Source organism: Staurois parvus, unplaced genomic scaffold (genome assembly GCF_062004578.1).
Source record: "Staurois parvus isolate SC_StPar_1 unplaced genomic scaffold, SC_StPar_1.0 ptg000562l, whole genome shotgun sequence".
NCBI classification, from domain to species: Eukaryota; Metazoa; Chordata; class Amphibia; order Anura; family Ranidae; genus Staurois; species Staurois parvus.
In genome coordinates, this window is record NW_028318358.1 from 2,142,688 (window position 1) to 2,161,880 (window position 19,193).

Here is a 19,193-nt window from a genome sequence, read left to right on the forward strand (position 1 = left end):
GCGTGCCAGACCTTCTCATTCAACAACAGTACTAGACCATACACGTGCTCTTTTTACTAAATGGGTCAAATTTCCACAGACACGCTTTCCAGTGGAACCTTTTATAGTCACAAAGTGTTGTTCAGTTGTGTATCAATGCTCATGGTTTTGCAATGGTATATTTAACAAACTTGTATATTGTAGGTGTGATGGTCAGATGGCCAAAGACATTTGATCATATAGCGTATGTTCACATAGCTGCAAGCGCACCCTGGGAGGCCCAAAGATCAGGATGGTCTAATATTGGTCAGTGACATTGTTCAGCATGGTGATGGACCAATAGTGAGATATGGGTTTGGTGGGACAAAGCACGAGTTCCTGCAGTCGCTATATGTATGTTAAAGCACCCTAGGCTTTGGGCTCTCCGGGTGCACCGTAAGCTGTATGAAAATATAAGCTGGCATATTCAGCACTCACTTTTCAGTTGCTAGTACTTTAGCAACTAAAAATGAACACAGGTTCATTTTAAACTATATTATGCATTATGTGTTATTCTCTACATACGTGCATTAAACCTTTCCTTTACCTTGGAGGAATTACATGACTGTAAGAAGTTCATGTATTTTTAAGCCTGTCTTTTTGTTATTTTCAATTAAATAAAATAGTAATGATGCTTGCACTTATACCAGCTATCTAACCAACGTTGATGATATACCACTAGGTATCTAGCCTTTAACCACTTGCCTACCAGGCACTTATACCCCCTTATTTACCAGGCCAATTTTCAGCTTTCAGCGCTGCCGCACTTTGATTGACAATTGCGCGGTCATGCAACATTGTACCCATATGAAATTTTGATCATTTTTTTCTCACAAATAGAGCTTTCTTTTGGTGGTATTTAATCACCACTGGGCGCTTTACTTTTTGCGCTATAAATTAAAAAACTGCAAAAAATTTGAAAAAAAAAAAAAGTTTCTTTGTTTCTATTATAAAATTTTTCAAACAGGTATTTTTTCTCCTTCACTGATGTGCGTTGATGAGGCAGCACTGATGGGCACTGATAGGCGGCACTGATGGGCACTGATAGGCAGCACTAAAGGGCACTGATAGGCAGTACTAATGAGGTGGCACGGATAGGCGGCACTGATAGACAGCACTAATGAGGTGTCACGGATAGGCGGCACTAATATGCAGCACTGATAGGCGGCACTGATAGGTGACACTAATGATGGGTACTGATAGACGGCACTGACTGGCATCACTGCTGGGCACTGACTGGCGGCACTGACTGGCACAACCGCTGGGCACTGACTGGTGGCACTGACTGGCAGCACTGCTGGGCTGCACTGGTGGGTGGCACTGGTGGGCAGCACTGGTGGGTGGGCACAGGTGGGTGGCACTGGTGGGCACAGGTGGGTGGGCACAGGTGGGTGGCACTGCTGGGCACAGGTAGGTGGCACTTCTGGGCACAGGTGTGTGAAATTGCAGAGTGGCACAGGTGGGTGCACTGCTGGGCACAGGTGGGTGCACTGCTGGGCACAGGTGGGCGGAGCTAGTGGGCACACTGCAGGGCACAGGTGGGCGGAACTTGCGGGTGGCACTGCTGGGCACCGATCATCAGGGCACTGATCATCAGTGCCCTGATGATCCGTGCCGATCCCCGCTCTGACAATTGCCGGTTCTCGGCAGTACTTTCCTCACGATCTGACAGCGTGAGGAAAGTGCAGCCGAGAACCGGCACTTGCATTTCCCTCTGATCAGGTGGTAAAAGGCCGCTGTGATTGGCCTTTTACCACATCACGTGATCAACTGTGTCCGTCACATCACGGAGATCGCTGGGTGTGCGCCCCCTGGGGCGCGCAGGAGAGCGTGTTCTGGGGGGACGTCATATGACGTCCACTCAGAACTGGCCGGCCGCAGTGCAGCTGTCATTCGGCTATCTGCGGTCGGCAACAAGTTAACAAAGCTGTAGTGTACCTTGTTTTGTGTATGCTGTATCACTAAGCCTGATGAGAGCTGGGATCTCAGAGTTTAGTCCGACTAATATCCCTAGCAGTCTACACAAAAAAAGACAAAAGGTTTCAATGGACATACCTTTAAAACAAGAGCTGTTTGCAACAAATAAAATCAGTGAACTCATAGTATCCAGCAGTATCAGAAACATTAAGCCCCTATCATTCAGATAAGTGATGGAATGGAATTTGCATCACACAGTCTTTCAATTTATATTTACTGGGGTTGATTTACTAAAACTGAAGCATGTAAAATCTGGTGCAGCTGTGCATGGTAGCCAATCAGCTTCTAATTTCAGTTTGTTCAATTAAGCTTTGACAAAAAAACTGGAATCTTATTGGTTTCTGTGCTCAGCTGCACCAGATTTTGCACTATCCAGTTTTATTAAATGAACCCCTCTGTGTAGCTTAATTATTATTATACAGTATTTATAAAGCGCCAACAGTTCCCTCAGCGCTGTACATTACAAAGGGAGACAGAACATGCGACAGTACAATAACAATACAATGTGATACACGAGGGGTTTGAGGGCCCTGCGCCTTCGAGCTTACAATCTAGGAGGGAGGGGATAGTGGTACAGGAGGAGATAGCTGTTGGGGATGGGGTGGTTGAAGGAGTGGAGGAGGTCGGCAATTAGCAGGGGGTGGGGTAGGCTTCCCTGAAGAGGTGGGTTTTCAGGGTGCGCCTAAAGGAGAGGAGAGTAGGTGATAGTCTGATGGATTGGGGTAGGGAGTTCCAGCGGATGAGTGACGCCCTGGAGAAATCCTGGAGGCGTGCATGGGAGGAGGAGACCAGGGAACTAGAGAGGAAGTCTTGTGAGGAGCGGAGTGTGCGTGTTGGGTGGTACTTGGATATTAGGTCGGTGATGTAATTTGGGGCAGTATGATGGACAGCTTTGTACATCAGTGTTAGGATTTTGAACTTGATCCCTTGTGCAATCGGAAGCCAGTGGAGGGATTGGCAGAGGGGGGTGGCAGAAACGGAGCGGTTGGTAAGGTGAATGAGTCTGGCTAGTTTTTTGAGGAGGAGGTGGTGGTCGACTGTGTCGAAGGCCACGGAGAGGTCGAGGAGTAGGAGCACTGAATAGTGGCCATTAGCTTTGGTGGTTAGAAGGTCGTTGGAGAGTTTGAGTAAGGCAGTTTCGTTGGAGTGTAGGGGACAGAAGCCGGACTGTAGGGGATCGAGGAGGTTGTTGTCGTTGAGGTGAGAGCTTAGGCGATTGTAGACTAAGCGCTCGAGGAGTTTGGATGTGAATGGGAGCAGGGAGATGGGTCTGAGGTTGTTTGGGTCATTGGGGTCCAGGGATGGCTTTTTAAGTATGGGAGTGATGTGCGCGTGCTTCAGAGGGGAGGGGAATGCGCCGTAAGAGAGGGAGAGATTAAAGATGTGGGTGAGGGAGCGTAGGATGGAGGGGGAGGGAGGTCGTAGGAGTTGTGAGGGGATAGAGTCGAGGGGGCAGGTGGTGAGGCGGGCATCAGAGAAGACCTTGGTGACCTCCTCGATGGTAGTAAGGTCGAAGGTGTGGAGTGTTGAGGGGGTTTCAGTGTGAGGAATGTTAGGTGGGGTGGAGGTCAGAGCAGTGGTGAAATTAAAAGCACTATCTCTCCAGCACCTCAAAAGGGGTTAATGCCAAGAAGAGGCCAGGAAGTCCAATATGTTGATAGGCTTTGGATAAATTCTTGGTGATGCAGCCCTCCTCAGACTGAGAAATCATCAAAACTGGAAAAGAAACACACAGGTGGCACAAATCCTTAGCGCATTATGCAAGGTTTATTTGAAAAAGTAAAATGACAAAAAACATACAAAATGAAGTATATGAAAAAGCTTGAATGCCATAAGGATGGCCCACAATGATGGCAGACTATCCGATTGGTGGTACGGTCAGCCTACTGACACGTTTCGGGGACATATCCCATTCCTCAGAGCTGAAGCCTCCCTGCAGTGTTCAGGCTTTTTTATGTACTTCATTTTGTGAGCATGTTTTTTGTCCTTTTACTTTTCACATAAACCTTGGATAATGCACTAGGTGTTTATGCTACCTGAGTGCTTCTTTTCCACATCTGTGTAGTTTAGCCCAAATATAATCCAAATTGCTCGGTGGATAATGATAGTTAAACAGTATGTGCCTATTTTGGTTTTCTGAGTGCATATGTTCTAATCATTAATCCTTTTTCCGAAAACATGATTGTAACAGAATATAGAAATTTCATTTATTTTAATAATATAGCTTATACAGACTGTTTAAATTAATGCATGGCATGTAAATAGGTTTGAAAAATAGCTAATAAATGCATATGCATTGTAAATTGTATAAAATGAAAGGTGAAGGTTTGTATAAAAGATATTTAATAAAAAAAAATGTAATGTGTGGACACTTTGGAATCTTTAATATTGGGGCTTTTCTTGTATTCCATGTGACATGGCCACAGTATCAAAATTTCAACCCCATAGCACATATTATCTAAGTAATATGAAAAATGCTGCATATGGTATTTCTTTTGTTGAATGACTAGAGAAAAATGATAGTCTGATCCCCCTTTCAAGTTCATCTAAATATTACATCTTGTTTCCTATGTTAGATCCCCGAAGAAAACAAATGTGCTCTGCATCTAATTAGCAAAGTATATATGTCACTTCACAGACATATGCATTTTATCTAAATGTTGACAAGTAACAAGACTTTCTTTCTTGTCTGTTGTAGCGCCTGCCACACAAAACACGAAAGTTATACTCCATCTTTGAAAGGTTGATGGTAAGTCTCTGGTAAACGCATGCACAGACAAGGGTCTATTCTACTTTAATGTATATCTAAAGTTAAAAATTTTCTTTTAAATTTTTAATAGAGTAAAAGAGGGTTAAAATGGCTGTCATGTTTTGTTTTTTTTGCCATCTACAGTATGTCTCATTAGGGAGATTTCCCTTCACTTGGAGTGAAATCCCCTCTTATGCAGTGCTCATGGAAACAAGGGTCCTGGTTAGAATGTTTCCACTCTATTGCTGTTCTGACACTAACTTTTTTTTTGGATTTACTCTCACTTTAATTCCTGGTGACATTGATAATCAGGACAATTAGAAAAGAGAAACTGACAGTGGTTCTAATCCCCTATCACTCTATTCAGTTCTAAAACAAAAAAAGTTTTGCCTTTAGTTGTCATTTAGACAAATGGATAGATGTATCTGAATTAGACACCCAAGCAATAATGACCAGCTTTATAGAGAGTACACCCATGGTGATATTGAAGTTTTCACAAGAGACAGCATATCACATAGACTAGTAGATAGGGTAGTCTTCTATTAGTAATGCTGAAAGTGTAATTGTAATTTGATTATTATTGGCTTCATTAGCAACAAAGGAAAGTTGTAAGACATTCTATGTTGCTGCATAAAAGTGTGAAGATCATAGAAGAAAAAGAAGATATTCCTTATAGCATAGTAGAAGCTGAACGCATTCCTTATAACATAGAAGAAACTGAAGCTATTAGTGGTTTGAGATTGTGACTCAGAACTCCTATATTGGACAGCATGTGCAATGCTGCGCTTTCACCCAATTTTATCAAGATGCAAGTGTATTGCATGTCCTAGCTTTCCATAGAAGACAGTAGAATGCATTTATCTCTGCAGGATCCTTCCTGGAATCACAGATCTTATAGACTGGCTGTGGCAAAACTCAGTCCACCTCTCATTCCATTCCTTCCACTTATCTTAAAAGGTAGGTAACCAACAATGCATTATATATAGTTCAAGAATTGTAGCATATTTTTTTTGCAGATTCAGAAGCACTTACATTTTTTGTGTGCAGTATCCTGATATTTGGTGGCTATGCAGTGCAGTAGATAAACAATTCAGGTGACTACGCTTCAAAATAAGTGATAATTTCACTTCTTATTTTCTAGCAACAGGATCACTTTAAAAGGCCAATTTATGATAGCAATTTGTACTATATATAGAGTTCATTTCTATTACAAAAAAAAAAAAGTGTGTGGCTGTGTGTCAGTGCTAAAGTCAGTCCATGCGATTAGTCAGCCTGTGTCTGTATTGTAAGTTACTTTAAATTTTGGTGCAATAAAAGGATTTAGGTACGAACAGACTATTTTTTAAGAATTTACCTTGGAAGTTTAAAATTATGAAACTCTTGAGATATGAGATAAGATATGAGGGGAGATCAAATACTGTAGTTCACAGAATAACATAGAAGCAATCTAAAAAATATAATTATATTAATTAATTTTTAAACTCTGGACTTGAAATAATTTTATACTTTAGGGTTAGAATCCAATTTAAAAGACCAATCTAAAACCAATTTAAAGCTTTTATCTTGCTTCACTATAATCAAAAAAGTTCCTATCAGAGATATATTCCACTGTTTAAACAAATGTAATTTATGTATGAACTGAGCCAACTGTGTTTGGAAATGTTTAGCTAATGTTCTGTTCCTTTAAACTTGCTAGAAAATTTGACTACTCCAGAAGAGTCAATTTTCTTGCACAGCCCACTCCCTTCTTGCATCTCACAGCCCTCCCCTCTTCTTGGAGTGTCTAATTACGCTCTATGCTGGCCAAGCTCTGCCTCCTTCCCCTTCACTGCCCTACATAACCTTTTTTTGTAGCTGCCAAGGGAGGAGTGACAGAGCTGTGTTTGCTAAGGTTGCTGACATCAAATCCAAGATGGCAGCACCCAACAGAAGTCTCAGGGCTTTTGGATGTCTACGCAACATAAATAGCATGCATAAAATAAGTCGATGCACATATAATCTTATAGGAAGATTCTGGCTGAAATGAAAAGCTCATTGAGTGCTAGAAACAGTTCTATAAACTTATTGGCCCCCCCTTGTACATTATTCCATATATACACATGCACAGACTTTCAGTACCGTAATTTATATAATCAACAATATTTATTAATTTACAGACCTGACCTTCATCCATGAGGGCAATAAAAATACAGTGGACAACCTTGTAAATTTTGAAAAAATGGTAAGTCATACATGAACATTTATGGCATGTGTCCATGTACTATATTTGTTATTTTACTAAAGTAGTTACAGTGCTGGCATGTTTAGTGAAAATTATAAGACCAAGTAATGTCTGTTTCAGACAAACATCTCGGCTTTCCTGTAGGACTGTTTCCAGAGGTTTAGCTTTTTTTCTTTCTTTTGGAAATGAACAGTGCAATCTACAGTATGTTAAAGAGTTTAACTTTTGTTGTGGCTACCTATACTAAAAGTCTTATTATTTGCTTATATATATATAAAAAATCATAAAGTATGTCTAATTCAATGTCTTAATTCAATTAATATCCATTTAATATTTTAACTTTTGTAGCGCATGATTGCAAAGACCATACGGATGTTTCACAGTTATCGCAACCAGAGCTACAGTAAGTACAATTGGTTAGGGATACAGTGCTGACTATATACATGGCCAAAACTTTGTTTACATCATATCCTATATATTATTCTAAAACTTATTGTAACTTCCTATTTCACTGCTGGAGGATGCAGCCTTCTAGTCTTGAGTTTAGCTTAACAGAGCATGTTCCACCAGGGGGATCAAACTCCCAACCAGAACAATCCCCCCAGTGTCTGGCCACACCATGCAGTCCACTCTTGTTATCCATGCCAGACAGTTTGGTATACTGCACATTTATAAAGAAAGAGAGGACTGCCATCTATAACAATCCTTTACACACATATGATAATGTCAAAGTAAATAATTACGGTTTGTTCTTCACTTGGAAATCTTACCTCTTCTCTACTGTGAAGGCGCTATGCAACAGCAACAAAAAGTTCAAGCTGAAGTTTGTTTCTCAATACGAAAGAGATAAAAAGTAATTGCTTTATTTTTTTAATTATATATACAGTTCCCCTGTCGCCACTTCGATCTCGGCCTCTTCATCTCCTTGAGGATGCTGCAGCAGTCCGGATGTCTGCATGTATGTTTATAGAATTTTTCTTAAATTAATATAATCATAACTTATTAGAAGGATAAAATGTTTTTGTACATTTTGTATAGCAGCAAACAATGATACACACAATCATTATAAAAGCTGTTGATGTTTGTGCTTCAAAAATTATTTTGCAGTAAAAATATAATTTACCTGTAATGATCTATTGGAGTTTCATTTAAAGTATGAATAAAGGCAAAACTTTTTTTTTTATAAGAACCCCTGTCAGGTTTTTATAGCTGTCTGTGCCCCTATTAAGGAGCTTCACCCTATTTGTCCTGCTTATCATTATCATCGAAAGCAAAAATAAAGACAATCCCAAATTTAACATTGTCCCCAGAAAAGTAATAGATGGTACATTTTTCAAGTGGGGACACTAGTTCTGGTGACCTGGGGGTCCCCAAGAATTCCCTTAATTTGTGGGGATTATCTCCCACTTCCTGTTTTGGCTATGGGACAGGAAGTGAAGGTAAATCTCCCCAATCAGACACAAATGGCTAAAAACGTACTGACGAGGGTTATAACCCTCCCATACTCTATCCAAAGTGATAAAAATGTTCTACTTTAATGAGGTGGAGAGCCTTGAGCTTTAGCTGGAGTTGAAAGGGATTGTGACTCTTTGGGTAACTGGGTAAAAAAAAACGGCAGTACTCGTCATCTCTGAGTCGCTTTCTGAACTCAACAAAATGGTCTCACTCCCTTCTCTCCTGCCTCCCAGTGAATACAGTAATGTAAGGGGGACTCTGTGGACTCTGATGTAAGGGGGCTTTGGTGAGCAGAGACCCCCTTACATCAGAGTTACATTAGAATCCCCAACATTCCCCTTTACATGAGAGCCCCACCCTAAAATTAAGGTTTCCCAGAGCACCCCTTACATCAGAGTTCCCATTTGCACTAGAGTCAATAGATCTCCCCGCTTATGGTGTAAGTGGAAATTCTGTGGACTCTGATGTAACGGGCGCTTGTGGACTCTGATGTAAGAGGGGCTGTGAGTACTCCGATGTAAGGGGGGCTGTGTGGACTCTGGCTCTGTGGACTCTGATGTAACGGAGTACTTTGTGGACTCTGATGTAAGGGGGCTGTTTGAAATCTGATGTAAGGGGGGCTGTGCAGACTCTGGCTCTGCGGACTCTGATGTAATAGGGGCTCTGTGGTCTATGATGTAAGGGAGAACTCTGTGAACTTTTATGTAAGTGGGGCTCTGTGACCTCTGATGTAAGAGAGAACTGCGAAGTCTGATGTAATGGGGGTTATGGGAACCCTGATTAAAGGGGAATGCTGGGAACTCTGATGTAAGTGGGGGCTCTGGTTACCAGAGACCCCCTTATATCAGAGTTCCTGTTTTCACCAGTCTGCAGCATTCCCCTTTACATCAGAGTTCTCAGTGTCCCCTTAAATTAGAGTCCCCAGAAAGATTCATATGCAGATTCAGATGTAAAGGGGAACTTTGCAGATTCAGATGTGAAGGGGAACTCTGTGGACTCTGATGTAAAGGAGACTGTTGTGATAAAATCTATGTGATTAGAAATGTGATATTTAATCACAAAATATATGTATATTGTATACTACAAAACAAAATTGCTGTGCGTCCCAAAGGCGTTCAGAATCAAGACTGCATTTAAACATACTGGAAGGGATTTACTAAAACTGATACACTCAGAATCTGGTGCAGCTATGCATGGTACCCAGTCAGTTTCTAATTTCAGCTTGTTCAATTAAGCTTTGGCAATAAATCTTGGAAGCTGATTGGCTTCTACGCAGAGCTAGACCAAATTTTGCACCCCCCAATCTAGAAATCACTTTTAATCCTGGTTTAAAGCTGAGCTCCAGGCATATATTGAAATTATTGGTTCTTTGTCCTCAAAATGACAGAAAATATTATTTCACTGCAATAAGCAAATTTCCTTTCAGCAGAGATACATTCAGAAGGCACAGTACAGAAGGCACAGTACATAATCTAGCTGAACATTTCCAACATATTTGGCTCACTACATACATAAATTATATTTTTAACCACTTGCCTGCCAGGCACTTTCACCCCCTTCCTGCCCAGGCCAATTCTGGCACTTTGAATGACAGTTGCGTGGTCATGCAACACTGTACCCAAACCAAATTTTTATACATTTTTTAAGACAGATACAGCTTTCTTTTGGTGATATTTAATTACCACTGGGCTTTTTATTTTTTTGCTAAACAAACTAAAAAAGACAACATGATGTGTGCTGATGAGGCTGCACTAATAGGCAGCACTGATGGGCACTGCTAGGCAGCAATGATAGACAGCACTGATATATGGCACTGATAGGCGGCACTGATAGGCATCATTGACGGGCACTAAAAGGCAAAACTGATGGGCTCTGATAGGCAGCACTGACGGGCACTGATAGGTGGCACAAATTGGCACTGATAGGTGGCACTGATAGGTGGAACTGATTGAATCTACTGATGAGGAGGCACTAATGGGCATTGACAGGCATCACTGACGGGGACTGATAAACAGCACTGACTGGCAGCATGGACAGACAGCACTGATAGATGGCACTGATGGGTACTGACAAAAACTGAAAATAAAAGTTGTACTGTAAATGTCTCATGGTCTGTAATTCATGGGACACATCTACAGGGCCATGGCTAAATGCTGCAAACAATTGTGGACTTTTTTATGATCTATGTGTGGGGTATTGGAGGAAGGGTAACATCTTGATACTTGTATAATGGTCATTTATCACGGTCATGGGACAGTTAATGTTTTTGGGGTTGTATTTAATATGTGTGATCACACAAATACTTTATAAGTATAAAATTTAACTAAGTAATGACAGATGCAGCTACAGAATACTTAACTAAAGATGCCGTTTCCACCACTGGTCATGTCTGCTTTTGCGGCATGGCAAAGATAATCAGACCAGATGTATGTACGATGCAGCTCTGGGACGAGACAGTTATTGCAAGTTCTAGCTTTGTTATATAGGACTTGTGTGTAAGGAATGACCAATCCCCACTGCAATCACCAATATGACCTTTCAAGGACTTGGCCAGTTCGCAGTGACATTCCTTTGGTAGGAGTCAGCTAAGGTAACCAGGCTTTGTCTTTGTATGGCCTTTTAACCAAGGCTTGGATTTCATTATTAGATACTGTGAGCCAACTAGATAACTTTAAATAAGGAAATATGCAATTTCCCTAGAAAATGGCCTATAAATGTTGCATCTGCTTTCTTAAAACTTAAGTATAGAATAAAGTATAAAATAAAGCAAATCATGGTGCATTAGCTATTTTAAGAATTTTGACCTTTGTTTTAACCCTTTCAAAAGTTTGGTGTATTAAAAACAAATTTCATTTTGTTCTTTCATACAGGTTCAGAATATTCAGTGAACTTTAGAAGTCCAGCAGCTACATGGGCTTATATCCAACACATGAAGGTCATTGACAATCAGAAGAGACTAATGGAGCTGTCCCGAAGCCTTGAACCATCCTGAAATATTTTAAATGTTCTGTGGAGTCTGTAGAGGTGCACTTGGATACAGGCTTCCTCCAATCAGTTCCTTGTAATCCCTGTATCAGGGGCTCAGGTCATTGGTGGCCTATAGCCAGTCCAACATTTGGACTCTGCTTTTGGAACAAGCACACTGATTAATATCCATATTTAAGCAGATGCTCTCTGCCATCTTCTAATAACGGATGTTACAACCTTATTGGCATTGTACTTTACCTTCACATTACTGTAGGACCTATAGTGCCAAGTCAAATATTGGACAGCTTCCTTGCTCATGTAAAGTGTTTTGTCGTGGCCATAAGGAATATATAGACTTTATTCTTCCATCTAATACTGTGCCAAAGGATCTCCGGGATCAGTATAGAAAATAATGAAATGGATAATGAGAAAATGAACACATCTTAATAGACTGCAGGATACCCATGAACACTGGATATTGGTAGCAGTGATCGGTCAGTGCAGCTATTGGTCCTAAACAAAAATAAAGTTTATAAAAAAATAAAAGCTTGTTCAACCATTCCAATTTGTTCTACTGGAAAGGCTTGTTATATCAACAGACATGAAAAAGTACCAACTAATAAAAAAGCGCTACAGTAAACATTATATTGCAGCCAAACAATTTATAGATGTGAAGCCACATCTATTCATCTGGTCAATATGTGTTTTTCAAAAGAACAAACTTTCTTGCAGATGTTTCAGTTACAGGGATGAGACAAACCATTCAACACAGGCAGGGGTGCTTATAATGAACAATTTTATATATTTAATATAAATCCTTTATTCCAAAAAGGGAAAAAAACTGTTGCTGTAACTGCTTAAAAACATTTAGCTGGAGTTCAGCTATCTGATCAACCCTACCACAATATACCCATGTGGGTAGCATTGACCTTGCAATGTTTTTTTTTTTTTACATGGAGGAACCCTTGAAATAACTTTCCAGTCTCCAGGAACCCCTGCTAATAAATTACTGTATCTACAACTTATGTTTCATTAGCATGGTGGTTAGTGGGAAGGATGCTCCTTACCCTTGTGGTCACTGGAAAGGATCCCCTTCCATCCTTATAGATAGCTAAAAAGATAATTGGTTTCAGTGGTTACTTATCTGAGAGGCAGAAACTGTTCATTGCTCAAAGGAACCCCTAGCAAACCACAGAGCAGGGGCCAGTTTACTGTCCTCGAGTACTGGTTCACACTGATGCAGTGCGAATCTAATGCAGTATCACAGTGCGATTTGTCCTGTAACAGGTGTGAATTGAATGCTTTCTGAGGGGACTGAGCATAGCAGGAGATGAAATTCGCACCACACAACCTTTTTTTTGGACTGGATCAAATTCACACCGCATATATGTGAACAGCCTGCATTAGAAATAATGCTTTTGTAGATTAAATGCTAAGCTGTGCTTTTCAGACCACATCTGATCCACGTAGAATTCCCCTTAGTGCGAACCAGCACTCAGATTTTAGGGGGGCCAGATGTTGCTGTCAGTAGGAGTAATAGTGCCCCATCATTGGTGTCAGTGGGAGGAATAGTGCCCCTTCATTGGTGTCAGTGGGAGGAACAGTATCTTGTATCAGTGAGAGGAACAGTGCCCCAAGGGCCAGAAAAAGGCTAGCAAAGGGCCACAGTTTGGAGACCACTGCCCTAGAGGAACATTAGGGAACCCTGGTTGAGCAAGGCTGCTAAGGTCATTCAAGAATTTATAAAGCTTTAAGAAGCTGTTAATGAGCCATCAACCTCAAAGTTTACAGCAGAAGCACTGAAGTGGTTCAAGTCACTCTCAGCAGCTCAGCTCCCCTTTTCTAGCACCGACTCGACACCCTTCAAAAAAAATATTCAATGTCAACACAGGTCATGTGTTCTGAGAAGGAGCAAAGCTGTCTGAGAGAATGATATGAGCCTACAAATGCCTTCTGTCCATTTTCTGTTGACGCAAGGTCATTTTAGAACATTCACCAAACTACAAATACCTTAGGAATTAAAATTTATTAAAGATATAACAGAAACAAAAGACAAACAAAAAGCATACCAATGTAAGTATTTGTATATAAATAACCATGTTTTAAAGCAACAAGGTTAGCAACACATTAAATACTTGATTGTAAAACAGATCACAAAGTCCATGCAAAGCTTCAAATAGAAAAGGCATCAGTTACATCATTAAGATTTTTTTTTACAAGTGCTTGCATCCTATGACAGTGAGGCATCAAGACAATGGCCTCTTGTGTACTCATATGTCACAAATAACTTACAGAATCATCATAAATTAGTAAAATATGTTAAGACTAAAATATGGGAATGGCATTTCCAATCTTTTCTGTAAATCCTGGATGATTGGCTGTTGTCCTAACCTTCTTGCTACACTGCATTGAGTCACTGAGCCAGAGCAAGCATGCAGACCAGGCAAGGGTGAGAAAGTCATATCTTTATGGTCAGTGATTGAACTCATTCATGCAAAAAGGGTAAAAAAATCCCAGCCAGGCAGCTAGCAATTTCAAAAGGAGAGTTCAAGAACAGCAGTCTGTGTTTCTGACATGGAAAGGGTCTTGGCTGTTTTAATCAAAAACATAAAATGATTGATTTGGCAGAATAAAACTATAGCAGCTGATGTGCATTGTTTAGCTTGTAATTTACAAAATGCATGAAAGTGTATATAAAACCATTTTTTGTAGCGTATGAAGGGCTAGCAATTCTGTCAGGTATTTAATCCTCTCCATTTTCCCTGGTGACCATTGTCACTGGAACAGAGAATGAAGGAAAAAAAATCTAATCTTTTTTCAGTTGTCACTGGAACAACAATAGAGTCTTCCATGGGTCAAGTGTTGTGGTGAAAACTTTGCAGATATTTCCTCACTTCCTGTTGTGTCTACAGGACAGGAAGTGAGGAATAATCTCCCCAATACAACAAAGAAAAATAAAAAACTTGGACATGGGTTTAAATGCTTTCCAACACTACAGTAAAAAATAAAAAAAAAAAAAAAAAAAAAAAAATAAAACTTAAAGATTTGACTTTAGATATTATATGAAACCGCAAAAGCTCAGGTTTTAAATTTACAGATTACAGTTTTAGAAAAGTCTGAATAGAGCGCATTGCTAATTGACTCCAATCAATGGACGTTCTTCTCTTTTCTCCCACAAACTTCTACTGTAATGTCCAGGATTCAGCTTTCTAGCGGCTTCCTGATGAGAGATGTGCAATTCCAGGCACTCATCATGCTTTTCATTATCTCCATTATTTTCTTCTGATCTTCTACTTGGGACAAGGCATTCATTGTCTTGGGTAGAGATTGGCATCTGTCTAACTTTGAGGCCACCAAATCCATTTTTCACTGCTGGCTCTAGAACATCAACCCCAGAGTCTAAGCTTGCCACATTATTGAGCTCATTTTCAAGTTGGGCTCCTTCGGAGACGGGTCTGTTTCCCATAAATATAAACCAGGCTTTTGGCTGCAAGGAATCTGGTTTTCCAAGTTGTGTATTCTGTTTGGTAGAATCTTCTTCAGTTTTTCTTTCTAAAGTGTTGGGAAGTGAGAAGGATTCTTTTTGCCTCACGTGTTTGCTTAGAACAGAGAAGCCAGTAGTGTCCCAAGTAAACTGCTGATCACTGGAATTTTCACACAGTAGAGTACTGCTTCGACTCAGGACTACTGGTGAACGTGCAGGCTGGAACTGGTCAGCATTCATGGAGGACACATGCACTGGAGACTCCAGAGGAATCATGGAGATATCTTCATCCACTCCGCTTTTCAGGGAAGAGCTGCGTCTTTTGGCCTTAAGACTGAACAATGAACTCTTCTCTAATACTCCGCCAAGGATAGAAGCCCCTGACAACAACATATGCTGAAGTGCTAAGTAATGTTCAGAGGCCTTACTTTTTTTTTGTAAAGACTTGTCAACTATTGAAACGCGGATTCCTTCCTCTTCATCACTGATGCTCATTATATGACTGTCCTGGGAAAGGCGAGAAGTCGCACATTTGCTTTTTTGGCTACGTCGATCCACAGTAATTGGCAATGACAATTCTTTAGGATCATTCTGTAGGTGAAGTTTCGAGTTGATTGTATTCAAAGTAAAACTGGTCATAGATGTTGCCTGATCTCTCACCAGTCTTCCAAATCTCATGGATGGTGTTCGATTTGTCATTTTGAAACCATTCCTCCTAGAAATGATATAAATGGATTGTACATTAAATGTGAAAGATATTAAATACCACCTAATAAATGCAAGAATGTATTTGCTTCATAGATATATGTAAATGATCATGTCCGTTGTGCAAGCACTACCCTCTATTACAAACTAAGATGATTTCTAAAGTAAAAAAAAATTTTTTTTTAGCTAGAATGTACTATTTTAGGCATGTTGCTGGTGGTCATCGGGCTATACTTCATTACTTTTACCATTCAGGGCAAAGTGACCATAAATGTTCCCCATGCCTAATCCAATCATACTGTCTTGTCTAGTTGTCTCCTTCTGCTGTTCCTTTCACTGTTGCAAAATACCTGGTTTTGGCTGGTGTCCTTGATGGACCGCAGATCACGTGAGATTAATCAAACCTGGTGGGACTTCATAAGTTTTCATGGTAGGTGGTCAGATGCTGCTCTGTACCAGAAGCATTGGGTATTTTGTGTGAGCTACATCTGAGAAGGAGCAGTAAGAATTATTGGAGAGGCAGGCATCAGTGGGCTCTCTCTTGCTGCTCTAGATACAGACCCACAAGTTCAAAACTGATAATACCAGTAAACTGAATAATTGCTTTAAAAATTAAATAACACCTAACAGCAAGAATAAGTAATACCAAAGTAGTACTGTTGATCCACTGTACCACAGTCTGGCAATGGTATATATGGTGATGGGCAAATAATGTATTTACTGCCAAGTATCTACAGAGGCTCCTGGAATGTGAACATTTTGGTTTTCAGTTAGAGAACATTAACTGCACATTTGCTGACATCAAGCTTACAGAGATTAGCAATTAGAATTCTAAGATACCTCCAGTAGCACATCAGCAGGGCAGACACAGCCAGGAGAATCAGGAGGATGCAGACGAGAATAGCCAGCAAGAATGCAGTATGATGTCCAGGATCCATAGTTCCTGCTCTAAGGGAAAATGGGCTCTAGAAAGACAGTGAAATAGGAGTTATTTACAGCAAATCAGCATGCATCATTTTCAGAAGAACATCTCCACTTTGAAGGTCCCTTCAGACCTAGGTTTTGTATGTTAGAGTAATGCATGACACTTGTGTGATGCGTAGCAGTGCCAATCATTTAGAGAAGCCTCTCAATATACGAGGACAGTAGGTGCCAACAGACCCAAACTGCCATGCATCACAATGAACATGGTGCGAGTTATGGTGTTGCTTTTAGAGAAATCAAAAATGCATGCCCAGTTGCCTTGTATTGGCAGGCCATTCAAAATTGCCTTGCAAAAGAAGCCTCTTTATACTTACCACTTTGGCAAGCAGAAAGTCCCCACTTTTCTGGTCTTAAAGAGACAAGATCTCCATAAAGATCTTCAGTATCTGGAAGTATCAAACACCTGGCTTTCCCACCACACTAGGAACCACAGCACACAGCAGAGAACCAGGTATCTAACACACAGAAGTGCGTTGGATTTGAATGTCCTGCCCAAGGTTGTTGCATTTTAAAAGAGCAAAGTGAGGACTCACCAATTTCAACAGATGTTAGTATCAATAATCTTCTACAGCAAGCTGCTTAGAAAGTTTCCAAGTGACAGTTGTCTTAATTATTAACAGTTGCATTACTCCTTGCTAAAACAACATGAAACACAATGGATGGCAATTGGCTTGGCTTGCTATGTTTTGTCTAACAGACTTCTGAAGCCTTCATAAAGAATACCTGCCACTGAATACAAACTATGACATAGAAGGCATGTGGGGGAATGAGGATAGAGGCTCATAGAAAATACAAGTATCATACTGAATAGCTAAAATTTCCATAAGGTTCTTGTCCCATTAAGGAATTTGTTTCCTTAATTTACTGTCCTGGTTACACAGCAAGACAAGAGGAAATCTCTCCAGAGTGAGGAAAATGTCCTCTTAGATTACTATCAGATCCCCCATCACAATCCCCTTTTACATCAGAAGACCTGATAAAATTTGCTGTAGGCCACATTTGGCCCATAGTTTGGAGACTTTTGTCTTAGATAGTTGTCACAGAAACAAATGTTCCCTTTTAAACTCGCTCTGGTGACAACTCAAGACAATTTTCCATAACTTTTAGTCCTGGAACAGTGTTCACCAGGTAAGAGCAAACATCTCTAATGGGGACACCAACTTGATCACAGTAAAATGAACTTTGGTTGCTTTAAATTTCTGGCTCTTAGCACTATTGATAAAGCTTACTAGATGTTGGCTCAATAGAGAAATGGTGTCACCACACAGGAACTTTGCATGCAAAATGTGAATATCACTTCCTAAAAATTGCTAAACTGAAATACTACATCGGTGACTAGCTTGATTAACCTGCAGAAAAACAGCTTTCATGTCACCTTATTTCAAAACCAGTGTGTGCCTCTCCCATGGGGAATAGGGAATATTTCAGGGATCACAGTGGTTTATCCCAGTATCTTCTAACGAGAGCTCCCAACATTCATGCCTGTCCTATACTTGCAAGAGTGCCCCTGCACCACCGCCCTTTTATCATAAGCAGTGCTCATATCTTTTGCACGGGTGCAGTCAGTCATTTTTGAGAGCCAAAATCAATTATTGCGCACTTGTTAAAAGTGTGAACTCACTCTGTATTACGTATATATGTATTTTTTTTTTAATTTTACTTACTGATGCAAGATTTTAATATCCTGGCCAAACGGTCTTTCTTCAGCTGCACACAGGGGTCTTAGGCACCTAAATAAGATGTTACTGATTTTTAGCCAACTGTGGAACAGATCTAAAGGAAAGGAAAATGTAACGTGCTAGTTAACACATGCTGCCTGCAATCACTGCTCTCCTATGCAGGCTCTTGTTGGCCCAGTGATTGCTTGTGTGTATGCTGCACCTGATTCTGTGCTGCAACGTGCAGACTTTCATTGGAGTATACAAAAAAAAGGGGAGTAGGACTGGATGTTCTGTCTGGCAACCAATCGACATTGATTGTTCCAAAGAATGACAAGTGAAGATTGGGATGTATAAGAATAAACAAATATCAATATTCTTTTAAGGGTCATTTATATAAACACAGTCTTTTAAAGAATAATCCACAGTAGATTGCTTTTCAGAGGGTGTTTTACAGGTGATTTGTCACTTCCTCACTGCCTGCTTTAACTCCTAAAGGTTTGCACAACTGCAGGGCAGTTGCAGCATGGCCCGATTCACCTGAATGGGCCAAGTATGAGGGCAGACCCTCCCAATGAATGCAATAGGGGGTGTAATTCTTTTCATGCTGGGAAGCAAAGCATGGTGGTCATGGCAAGTACAAAACCCTAACCTGCTGAATTTGCAAATTAAGGGAGGAAGGGCAGTAATAATGCAACTCAACCACCTGTTTTTACCACCAACCAAATGTAAGCGTAAACTTTTGCTTTGACACCCATCCTGCATGTTGAATCGCTGTTTTCTGCATCTGCCTTGGAGCTTCATGAAGGCAGCCTATAGAGGTGAATGCAGATACAGTGGCTGCAAGGACACAGCCGCATGTCAAAATTGGACAAACAGTGTGCATTTGGATCCGTGCACGCATGTCAAATTTTGACATGTGGCTGCGTTTGTGCATCTGCTGGGTCTGTATCTACCTCTATAGGCTGCCTGAAC

At 40.6% G+C, this 19,193-nt stretch overlaps 2 protein-coding genes across 2 annotated transcripts in view; one reads left to right on the top strand and one right to left on the bottom strand.

Moving 5' to 3' along the window:
- RAPGEF3 (Rap guanine nucleotide exchange factor 3) overlaps positions 1–12,032 on the top strand; it is a 125,190-nt gene extending 113,158 nt beyond the window's left edge. Inside the window, exons 22-27 of the mRNA XM_089691388.1 lie at positions 4,694–4,744; positions 5,614–5,701; positions 6,901–6,965; positions 7,314–7,368; positions 7,852–7,923; positions 11,291–12,032. Of these exons, the coding sequence (XP_089547514.1) occupies positions 4,694–4,744; positions 5,614–5,701; positions 6,901–6,965; positions 7,314–7,368; positions 7,852–7,923; positions 11,291–11,412 (453 nt within the window). The 3' untranslated portion in view covers positions 11,413–12,032. The remainder of the gene's footprint in view (positions 1–4,693; positions 4,745–5,613; positions 5,702–6,900; positions 6,966–7,313; positions 7,369–7,851; positions 7,924–11,290) is intronic.
- A 1,434-nt stretch (positions 12,033–13,466) lies between these two features.
- On the bottom strand, positions 13,467–15,570 carry LOC149450760 (uncharacterized). The gene has a single exon (XM_089691341.1). It carries the CDS (start codon positions 15,568–15,570, stop codon positions 14,521–14,523), a length of 1,050 nt encoding a protein of 349 aa, XP_089547467.1. The 3' UTR covers positions 13,467–14,520.
- Positions 15,571–19,193: the final 3,623 nt, after the last annotated feature.